Here is a 12,121-nt window from a genome sequence, read left to right on the forward strand (position 1 = left end):
TGAGGTTTGAAGGGCCATGGGTTTGATTCCCAGTCAAGAGCACGTACCTAGGTTGCAGGCTCGATCCCCAGCCCTGGTCTGGGTCATGTGGGAGGCAACCACTTGATGTGTCTCTCCCACATCAATGTTTCTCTCCCCTCTCCCTTCCATTCTATCTAAAAAGCAATGGAGAAATATCCTTGGGTGAGGATTAATAAAAAAAATTGTAAAAATTTATTTCAGAAATTTTTTTGGCTTGTGCAGATGGTTTGGTGTTGGTATCACTTATGAGGATAAGAAGTTATGGGGGAATTATTATGAGTTCAACTTCAGACCTTCAAAGTTTCACCTGTTTTAAACATTCAAATGGAGAGCCAAGTGTGCCATTAGTTAGAGGGGTCTGCATGGGTCAAAAGAGTGTCCTAGGATGACTACTGATATGACCCCGTGGACCTCTGCAGAGGTGAAGATTGAAGATTGGTCACATCTTCATTGGCTAGGTTACATTGGCTAAGGCAGGAGTACAGAGTAAAACAGGAGCCTTTAAGATTAAGCACTGAAAATTGCAACGTTAAACGGACAGGAAAGGGAGAATGATCCAGAAATGGAGATTTCAGAAGAACAGCCAGAGATTTTGAAGAAAAACCAGGACGTGTAGGGTTATGGAAAGTCAGAGATGAGAGTCAGGAGGGAGGGAACAACATGGCATATGCTCGCACGAGATTCCCAGCGACCTCCGTGAGGCAGCCCTGCTGAGATGAGGGGCAGAGGCCAGACCAGAGGGCAGAAACGGAGCCGGAGCACACCCAGCACGCTGGAAAACACTGCTGTGAACGCACAGTGGTGGGTGAAAGATGGGGAGAGAGAAAGGGTAGCAGCTGAGGGCAGGAATGAATCAGCAAAGGGGTTTTTCTTCGATTGTAAAGATATGAACATGGTTAAAAACCCGAGAGATGAAATACATCTAAAGAGAGAGGTTAAAATAAGAGGGCAGGGAAAGATGGAAGGAATGGGCTCTAAAAAATAGGTGGTAGAATTAGCTTTACATAGTAATTGAGAGAGAGTGCTCCTTGTTTTTATCAAGAAAGATTCAAACAGGAATGGGCCGAATTATGTTTACTGTCAGAAAAGATAAAAGCCACCTGATGGGCTTTATTTCCTCTGTAAGGTAGAAGGTACTGAAGGGGTCTGCCGAGCAGAGGGGTGGTGTGTTAAGCTGGGTAGAAAAGGTTGGAAATGCCTATTGTAGCATCAGACAGCCAGTTCACAGAGAACGGTCTCAGTCTTGACATGTATTGACCTCCGACTGGATTTCATTCAAATCTCCTCTACACATTTGTTAAATGCTTACCCCTATAATTGTATACATTATAATAATATTAAACAAAACAAATGAAATCTGTATATTCAGTTGCCTCTCTTACTGATATCTACACGGTACAAGCACATCTGGAAATGTACAGCTTCCCAATTATGTGTTTTCTTCATGTCCCTCCATAAGGAGGATGTTCTTCTCGAGGACACTGAAATCTCTCCCAGAACATTCATGTTTCTAAAATTTTCTTCTCTAGGTTTTTCTGCTAAGACAGATAATGATACCATGTTGTCATTGGCATCCCCCGCCCCTCTCCAGATTATAGATATCTTCATCCCTTCTCTCACAAGTTGATAGTACTAACTTTGCAATTTTTAGCATGAAAGTTGATTTAGTGTGATTGATTTGAAGTAAAATTGTCAATGAAAAATTATTATACCTATTCATAAAATGCTTAGCTGTTAAGACAGTGCATTTTCAAAATATGTGATTAATGTTTTCATAGTTTCTACAGTAGCACCTGAAACTCCATGACCAATTTTTTCATAATTATACATTTGTAACTACTTTTTAAGTGATGCATATGTAGACTCTGGTTATGAAACATAATAGGTTGTAAATGTTGCATCACCTCTTTAATCTGAAGGGAAGTAAAGAAGGAAGAAAAGGGAGGATCAGCATGCACCATTTCCACTGAGCAAATAGTATGTTTTGCTTTATTGATACATTATATACAAGCTCTAGTCATGCATTTTTTTCGAGGCTAAAATGAATTCTTTCGTGCAGAATGTTAATGCTTTAAATTATAATTAGTTTAAAAAACCTAGTGTGAAGAACAGCTAGGTGAGTAGATGATAACAACGCCTACAATGGTTCAGAAAAAAGTAAGGCTGCTTATTGTCTTTAATTTTTAGAAAAATTAAAGGAAATGTTAACAATATGCAATAATCCTAACATACAACTGACTGCTAAAGGAAATAGTATCCAAAAATGACAATCTGCCTTCCTAATTTAGGACTGCTCATTTATTCCATAGACTGCAGTTTGTGTCCAATGATAAATATCTCCTCAGGTTTTCTTATTCCTTGGAGCAGATGATTTTTGTCATAAAACTTATGCCCTGTCATACAATATTTTTGTTTGATTTTTCTTAAAACTATGCAAGAGTCAAGCTAAAAAAAAGATAGATACCTCAGTAAATATTATATTCAGGAAGAAAAAAGAGGCAATGGGTATAAGAGCCTTCATGTGAAAGCAAAATAGCCTTCTGTAGTAAATTTCACTGTTTCTCAAGTGTGACAAGAATAATATGTCTTGGCAGTTGAAACATGCTATTCACCTGAGGCCTGTCAATCATTCTGATCTTGAAAGACACAGAATTCATGAATTGTCAACACGTCTTTTAGGCGAGAACCCAGTGCTCATCAAGAATAAAATTAAAGCAAATGTTCAAATCAATGGAAAGTTAAAATGCTGCCTGGTCATCTGATTTTAAGAACATATTACACATAATCTACAGTTTGTATGTCATAATAATTGTAAAATGTGAGAGGTGGAATGCAAACTACCTGACTATTACTATGCTTTTCAAGTGGAATATGGTCTGGAGATCAATGGCTTGGGTTTTTCCTGCATTCCATATAAAGCAAACTATTTGTCATTGAGCAACCCCCATAAATACAACTCTCTAATACTGAAAGTGCTGACAGCCTTGTAGGCGATTTCAGCAGTGAAGCCAGGACTGAACATACTGAACTACATTAGAGCTGGTCTCTGGAGGACAGAATTCAGCCTCACTGGCAAGGGCACTGTAAGAGTTCCATTTGACTCCTTATTAACCCCCTCGTAGGGATTGTAGCTCCTGCTCTGTAGCTGCTATTGCTTCTCTTTCTATAGAAGAGGTGGTGTGAACTAGAGAAGCATACATACAATTTTAGATATTTGGGGAAAGATTGCTTTTCTTAACAAAAACAAAGCCTCCTACAGATTTTAAAAAAGATCTCCCACTCTTTTGATCATTAAAAACTTATTATTATTTCCAAAGGAAATTGCTTTATTTCAATTCGTGAGAATTCATTTTAAATGCCTGTCTTAGGGCATGTAAAAGATTCTGCTTTCCTGCATTTATCTGTTCTTCAGGAGAAGCAGCATTATGAGGAAAATAGTTGGTGATAATGATCTCAGCCTTCTTTACCTAACAGTTATGCTGGCATAATGAAATCAGAACAAACATTTTGAAGCAAGCGGTGAAGCATACATTATTATATGCACTATATGTTGCCAGTGGCCATTCTTGTTGATTTGGGATCTTGAAAAAAGCATAGTAAGATTTATTGTATTTTGGAAGTATTGCATTGGAAACTGTTGATGATGCAGCATTCACATTCTTCTGGGAGTCTCTCTTAGGAGGATTCACAAGACTGTTTTTAAGTGCAATAAAAACAAATGAAACCATTTAATCTAGCAACAGCTGTGTCAAATACTTTATGTTGGAGAGAAAATTTTCTGTGATTATGAAGTAATACCTATAGTCTTTGACTATCTCATCACAGTGTTACTTAATAGAGTATTAAGAATGCTAATTACTGAAGAAAGCTTTATTTCGTACAGTTTACTGTTACTGTTTCCCCAAAGCGGTTCATATGTACAAGGGCATAAAAAGCTAAGCACATTTTTATAGAAGTGATGAAGAAAAAACAGAAAGACAACATAACAAAATATAATCATATAAAATATGCATCCAAAAAAGTTATTTTTGCATTTACAAGATGGATAGTATCAAACGATAGCTCTTGAAATTTACAAGAACTCCTGATTTCAAATGGAAAATGTATATAATTGTGCTATATCCTCCTTGGTGAGTGTGGGATGGAGGGTAGAGAGTGTTTAAATGGGATAGGGAAAATGGAAGAGAGAAGGGTCTCTCTCTCTCTCTCTCTCTCTCTCTCTCTCTCACACACACACACACACACACACACACACACACACACACCATGCACTCCATCACTACAGTCACAACCACCACTCCTTTCCAGGTGTTACTCGTCCTTTATAACCACGACTGAGAGCAGGTTTAGGAAGGTTGAGAGGGGACTAGGTTCTGGTCTCCGAGTTGCTCAGGAGGAGTCAAGGAAAGCCCACGGAACTCCTGAGTCCGAGACTGTGAAAGGGGTGGGGGCGGAGCCTGGAGGGGGGCTGTCCTGCAATCAGAGGCAGCGGGCGGACCCTGGTGGGAGGGCAGGGAGGCTGCTGTCACTTTATGAATCCCCAGCCCAGAGAACATTCCTGTTGCCAGAGGGCTTCGGCGAGCTGGGGCAGGGTCCCTGCTTGTCGCTCACCGCGAGGACCCCGCACCTCCGCTGGCAGCCGCGGTGGTGGCGGTGGCAGAGCCTCGCCCACTCCAATCCCCACCCTCTCCATCCTTAGCTATTTAAGAACAGCAACGCCTGGCACGTTGCTGGAGAACCCCAGGAGCAAAACGGGGAAGGGAGCAGCGGCAGGGAGACCGGAAAGGCAGCATGCGCCCTCCGGGAGCGGCCTCGGCGCCCAAGGTCTAAGGCTGCAGCCCCAGTTCGCCATTGTGAGCCACCACTGGGGCACCCCGCCTGCGCTACCGTCCCTCTAGGTCCCCGTCCGCGCCGCGATGGGGCACCTGCCCACGAGGACGCGCGGCGGCCGCCGCCTCCTGCCTCTGCTCTGGCTCTTTGTGCTGCTCAAGGTAGGGAGCCCTCCGCCCGCGCCCTGAGCTTCTGCCGGCGCCCCGCTCCGCTCCGGGGAACCGCGCGCCCCGGGACGCGATGGCCGCGCCGCTGGGAGCTGCAGCCTGGCGCACGCTTTGTTGTCCCAGCGTGTGCGTGTTCCCGGCGGTCTTAAGGGATGTGGTGGAAGAATAGGGAAGTTTGCTCCCTCCAGCTTTGTGCTCTTTCAACGCCGCTGCTATTCACATCAGAGGTGGGCTTGTTGGATAACGCTTCCTTGGGCAAAATGAGGTCACTGTCCTCTCTGGTCGCTGCGTACTGCTCCCCAATGCTGCTTAACCTTTCCGCCCTCCCCCAACCGAGTGTGAACCTGCTTTGTCTTAATTTACCTTCTGTTGGAGTTATACACCGGGGGCTAAGCTCCCTGGCTGCCAACGGACTGCCAGGGTTGGGTCGTGAGCATCGTTTTCTTTGAAAAAGGAGCGTCAGCTTGAGTCTGGAGAGTACTTCTCTTTCCAGCCCGAGAATGCCATTTACAAAGTCTCCAGACTGTCCCCCACTATTTGTACAGAGCATGGTGCCTCGAAATGTCAATGGCAGAAAAATCTGTATGATTTACTTTTTCGTGTCTTTGAAATATCCTACTCCAGGGTTTTACTTTGAGGAAAAGGGAAGGGGCTGCTTAAAAAAAAATAAAATAAAATAAATCCTAGTTTAACAACTATACAGTGCATTAAGCATTTTTAAAGAAATTTTAGCTCGATGTTTTCTTGGAAAGTGGTGTGAAGTTATGAGGTAATTGTCTACCACTTGTGTCTTCGGTGGACCTCCTTCAGTTCTGCCCGGAGTCCTTCCTGTCCATTCTAGGCAAAGCAAACCGTCTGCTGGGTACCCGGAGCTATTCTTTCAGCACCACAGTGATACCTTCCTTAGAAACGGATGAAACATTAATGCATGCAAATGTTTTCTTATCAAAGAGTCACTTCTTGCGTGCACACACCATTGATTATGAATGCTTGACGAGGAGCCTGTGCATCAGGACCAATGGATGGAGAACAGCATCAATTTAAAATATTCTGTATTTTCATTTATCTTAATGGAAAATAGAAAAAATAGTTTCAGGGAGAAACAACAGAATACATAAAGGAGATTCTAAATGATATTTAATGTTTTAAAATTTTTCTTGAGTTGATAATAATTTTATTTAAAATCTGGTTATTAAAAAGCTTGGTCATATGTTTTCACTCTAGGAGGATGCAGCTGTATGAGCACATGCCACAATGTATTAGACTTACGTTTTCTACTAATTTTTCTATTTGTCAAGTTCTGTCATGACTCTCTGTATATGCAACACTTGTCATGCATCCAAAGTGACAAATTGAATTACCACACATTTGACTAAGTAATGGCTACGACTTATATGTATGACATTGGATCCAAAGCAAACCTTTGGCACAACTGCAGGTTTTTATTTGAATTCTTTGTAATGGTTGAGAATTTCAGAGATGGTTTGGGAGTGGGCATAGAGTTCTGCAATTAAAATGTAAAATACATGGCAACAGTTCAAATCAAAACTTGATATTGGAATGAGAAAATAGGCAATGACGGCATAATGGTAGTCTCAGTGACGATGATAGAGGTTCACCTTGCTCCACTTAATAGGTGTACTTCTGCACATTTGCAGATTGGTGTCAGTTTTGGTAAACTTCATCACATAGAAAATACATTGGTAAAGGTTATCATTTAAGTACATATTGTAAAGAGACAAATAATTTTGTAAAGCTATGCTCTTTATTTTATATAAACACAGTGTTTTACATCACCTGAATATGAAGTATACCAGAGGAAGGCTACCAACGCTAGTCAGTTTTTTATACACCAAACACACACTATGTACCAGACAGTCTTCCAGATATTTCACATTTGTTAATTCATTTAATTTTTTTTGTTACATTTGACAAGAGATCTTCAAAGTGGCAAGTTGGGCTCATAGGGCAATACATTTACATATGGGGAATAGTATGTTACACAATCAATTGGGTACATAGTATAATCTTTTTATAATTTGGAGAAACTTTTGTGTTAAGGTCCCGAGTACATGTCAGTAAAATAGATCTAATTTGCAGGTGGTGACAAGAGAATGAAAAAAAATTCTATTATTAAATATCAAGTTGTCAGTTGAATCTCAGTGATAACATCTAAAAAGGTCTATGTTCACTGAGTAAGAGACAAATCATTCCCCCACTCCCCAAATCATTATAGTTCTCATATTTCAATAAAATCTTTCACTACTCTAGTTGAAGTATTCTCCATATAAAAATTAAAATCTATAAAAACCATACAGAAACTCAAGTATGAGGCTTGATTTATAGTTTTATCTTTTTCACAAATCAGAAACAACCACTTTTTCACAAATAAGTGGTGGGAGAGTCAGAAAGTTCGAATCTGCATGATCAGCTACAACCAGTTTCACTGAGGTATTCCAAACGGGCCTGGCCATGGATGTCTTTGTGCATCACCCCTTATCCATGGCTTAGTAATGAACACATTTAATCAGGCATTGAATATTGTCTAAACCAGCCACTGTATGAGGAGAATATCTGCACAACTGGTGTTGCATAGCACAATGTTGGTTATAAAAATTTTTAATTTAACCCGGCCGGTGTGGCTCAGTAGTTAAGCGTCGACCCATGCACCAAGAGGTTCTCAGTCAATTCCTGGTCAGGGCACACACCCAGGTTGTGGGCCTGATCCCCAGTGGGAGGCGTGCAGGAGGCAGCCGATTGATGTTCTTTCTCATTGATGTTTCTATCTTTCTCTCCCTCTCCCTTCCTCTCTCTCTAAAATCAATAATTAAAAATTATTGCCCAGCCTGTGTGGCTCGGTGGTTGAGCATCGACCCACGTGCTGGGAGGTCTCCGGTTCGGTTCACTGTAGGGGCACATGACCGGGTTGTGGGCCGGGTCCGAGTCAGGGGACGTGCGGGAGGAGGCGGGTCGATGTTCTCTCTCATCCATGTTTCTGTCTCTTTCTCCTTCTCCCTTCCTCTCTCTCTAGAGATCAATAAGAAAGAAAAAATTAGAAAAATTAATATCAATATTGGTGGTATATATAAAAATAGAAAGCAAAAGTAGAATTCAGTTATTGAATATACTGGGAGCCCACTAATCTCAAAATCTTCTACCCACATATGAATGTAAATGGAATGCTCATCTAGTGAGTCTCCCTCTTGTGCATCTTCCCATCATTCCCCTTGGAAACAATGTAACCTCTGTCATCGATCTTATCTTTACTAAACCTCTGCCTGAAAATTGCTTCCTGTATCAGTCCACCCTCAATCAGGATTTTGTCAAATAAGATGCAAATTGTAGACTATGACATCATAGGAATGTGAATTCTGCCTTCCTTGAAGTGATGCTCATTAGTAGTCAACTGGAATGTTTCCCTAAACTCAGGAGCTTGGCATAAATTCTTTCTTTCTTTCTTTCTTTCTTTCTTTCTTTCTTTCTTTCTTTCTTTCTTTCTTTCTTTCCTTCCTTCCTTCCTTCCTTCCTTCCTTCCTTCCTTCCTTCCTTCCTTCTTTCTTTCTTTCTTTCTTTCTTTCTTTCTTTCTTTCTTTCTTTCTTTCTTTCTTTCCCTCCTCTATATTTCTTTCCATTTCTGCTCTACCTGACTTATAATCAAAGAACATCAGATTTGAAAGGAAGACCTTAATTATGTTCTCTGAAAGAGGTTTATGTTTAGTGTTATGATGTTGGCCAGAGTACTCTTGTTCAGGAGAAATATTCACTTTCCAAGGTCTGTCTGCCTTTCTCCATTCCCCTATGCCTTCCTCTCTCCTTTTCTTTTTCTCCATTACCTCTCTCTCTCTCTCTCTCTCTCTCTCTCTCTCTCTCTCTCACACACACACACACACACACACACATACAGCTTTCACATTCCTCATCTACATTCTATATTATGCAATATTTGCAGGTGAATTATAATCTTTTCATCTTTCCAGAGCAGCCTAGACCATCCTCCTAGGAATAAAGTTTGCCCTTCTGTCACTGACTCCTTTGATAAATGTTGTTGCCAACCTTTTAGAGAAACCCCATGTACACATGACATCCCCAATAAGTTGAAAAGGGTTCATTGGGCTTGGCTTCCATAGGGGATTGGAGATTATACTTCCCACTGTGCACACTCATTTGCTTTTGTGCTTTATTGTATGAAAGATTATTATTTTATGAAAGAATAGAAAATTCACACAATATCTCAGCTTCATTTTGGTCCATAAAAATATACATCTATATACATAGGTAATTAAAAGCAATATATGAGTTGTACTTTATTTTAAATGTAGCACTATTTCTAACATCTAAATATGCAATAAAGGTATTTAAACTTATAAGCGCTTTGATTCTTGGGTCTTATAACTACAATTTGAACTTGAGTCTTGAGGGAGTGCAAAGGATCTTTGGTGTTAGATACAGTTGGTGTATATAAAACATTGTGATTGACAGCAGTATGGCAAAATCAAAGACTAAATATGGCAAAAAAAAAAAAAAGAAGGCTAAATAGCAACTTAACAGCAATGACCACAGATATTTGTTTTTCATTTTCTTCCTAAGTTATACCTTTATGTACATATTTCAGATTTTGTAAGTATTTTTTAGGTAAACGAATGTTTATTGTAAATGTTTTTCTTCTACTGTGCTTAGTGTGTGGTATTAGGCATATAACAGATGCTTAATAAACAGGATTTTATTTTTTGACATTATATAATTAGTTTCTGACTGAGATATGTTAAATATAATATTGACTTGTGAATATACTTTAAGGAAAATGTGAGGAAATTGTTGTGTGAATTAAATCTTTATAATTACAATGCGATTATTACACTAAAAACAAACAAACAAACAAAAAAAAAACTATTACCAGTCCCTTATATGAACAATTCATTAGAATCATAAATCAAAATACAGATGTTATTTTTTTCCAGAAAAGTAATACTCCCGATTCCTCATTCATTTATCTGTGTTACCTCAATTGCTATTTATTTTCATCAATTAAAATGTGGAGTGAAAATAGCTATCTGCACTTCTGTATATGACCTTGAATACAGGCAATACTCACATATGTAGGTAATATTCTTGCTTCTTCTCTCATATCATCCCTCTTTTATGACTACTGTCAGCCACAATTGACAAAGATTTCTGCATTACTTTAGTAGAGATCCTCCTAATTTATTTTTGTCAGAACTTTGCCCTTAAGAGATGAAATCTTTTCTACACCCTTTTGGTTATCTTGATGGTGGTGTTTAATTCAGGGGCATAATCTTAAAGAACTTATCTATGGTACCCTTAGAGACCCATTGTGTCAGCTCTTTCTACTTAAATAAATATGTGAGAGACTTCTTTGTGCACTTGTGTCATTGATTTGAGGAGGTGAAACAGGGTTACTTGGCACAAATAGAAATGAGTAAGAGGTGAATGGGGTGGGATGAAGCTGGAAGCAGACACAAGGCTCTTGTCCTCTTCTCTCCTGGTGCTATTGACTCGACGAGGTTCCGTATTATTTCTACTAGCCATTCAGAAGACTATGTCAATAACCTTCTGGTTTTTTTTTTTAATTATTTTTATTAATTTGTTTTTGTTACAGATGTTTCTCCTTTTTTCCCCCATTGACTCCTCCCCATGCCCCCCGCCCCATCCCCAACTTTATTGTCTATGTCCATTGGTTATGCATACATGCATATAAGTTCTGTGGTTTATCTCTTCCCCTATAACTCCCTCTTCTGAGGTTTGTCAGTCTGTGGCCTTCCTCCATGTCTCTGGGTCAAAGAAAAACACTATGGCGTTACCTCAAAAAGTTAAAAATTGAACTGTCATTTGACCCAGTGATTTTACTTCTAGGAATATATCCTAAAAAGCCTGAAACACAAACAGAAAGAATATATGTACCCCTATGTTCATAGAAGCACTATTTATAATAGCTAAGATCTGGAAACAACCCAAGTGTCCATCAGTAGATGAGTGGATTAAAAAGCTGTGGTACATGTACACAACGGGATACTATGCAGCTGTAATAAAGAAAGATCTCTTATCATTTGAGATGACATGGAGGGACCTGGAGAGTATTATGCTAAGCAAAACAAGCCAAGCAGAGAAAGACAAATATCACACAATCTCACTTATTTGTGGAGTATAATGAGCTACATAAACTGATGTCAATAACCTTCTTAAACATCTCTCATGTAGTCTGTGATCACTCATCACTCCTAACTAGTCAGCTTGGCCCTTTGCAAGCTTGTCCTGGGTTTTCAGAGTGCTGATCCTTAGTTTTTTGTTTTTCTTTAAAAAAACATAGTGCCATCAAATTTATTTCGGTGAGTAGAACCATATCTTCCTCCTGTGGCAGAAAATGGTTCTCAAATCATTAATTCAGAATCTAAGTTTCCAGTAAAACATGTGTCCACTTTCTGTAGGTATTCTGGTTACCTAATATTCTGAATGTATTAAAACCACCAAACAGAGGATGTTTGAAACAAGGTTGTAGAGATTTCTTGATGAAAGGGTTTTCCTTTTGCTTTTTGTTAAAATATTTATGTGAAAAAGAGAAAAATAATACATGCTTTGAAAAATATTTCAGAAACAGAGAATCAGAATTGGAAATAGGACTCTGACTTTGAGAGTTGTATTACAAATTATAAACACACATGGTAATTTTTATAAGAAATAAATACAGTGAAAATTAGGGAATCAAATGAACAACATTTGATGAAAACAAAGTATTGCTATTCTTCTATTTCTATGAAAATAAATACATTTTCTTATCATATATTTGTTTTTTAACTCTTCTTACATAGAAATGCTGTGTAGTTTATTTTTCTGAACAAAATTGTTCTTATCCTGAAGTAAATTAAACCAAAGAAATCAGGTGATTTTTATAAATTTACTAGCAAATAAAAAGAATAGGAATATAATGTACAACATAGGAGGCCAGAAGCAGAATTATATTTTTTACTACTAATGTATATGTGATTTAAGTAATGAATGCCTCCATTTAAAAAATATTATCTCATTTAACTGATATTTCATATAACTGAAATGTTTATTTGTTTTCTCCATGTGCCCACCTGCTTTTA

General features: G+C 38.9%; 1 protein-coding gene across 2 annotated transcripts in view; it reads left to right on the forward strand.

The window, feature by feature from the left end:
• The first annotated feature begins 4,722 nt into the window (after window positions 1–4,722).
• The window catches only part of PTPRO (protein tyrosine phosphatase receptor type O), a 210,907-nt gene continuing 203,508 nt past the window's right edge, over window positions 4,723–12,121 (forward strand). The window contains exon 1 of one of the 2 annotated variants that reach the window (XM_036251440.1): window positions 4,723–5,012. In XM_036251440.1, the coding sequence (XP_036107333.1) occupies window positions 4,938–5,012 (75 nt within the window). In that variant the 5' untranslated portion in view covers window positions 4,723–4,937. The remainder of the gene's footprint in view (window positions 5,013–12,121) is intronic. The other variant, XM_036251441.1, reaches the window with a different exon arrangement.

Source organism: Molossus molossus, unplaced genomic scaffold, assembly GCF_014108415.1.
Source record: "Molossus molossus isolate mMolMol1 unplaced genomic scaffold, mMolMol1.p scaffold_m16_p_10, whole genome shotgun sequence".
Classification (NCBI taxonomy): Eukaryota; Metazoa; Chordata; class Mammalia; order Chiroptera; family Molossidae; genus Molossus; species Molossus molossus.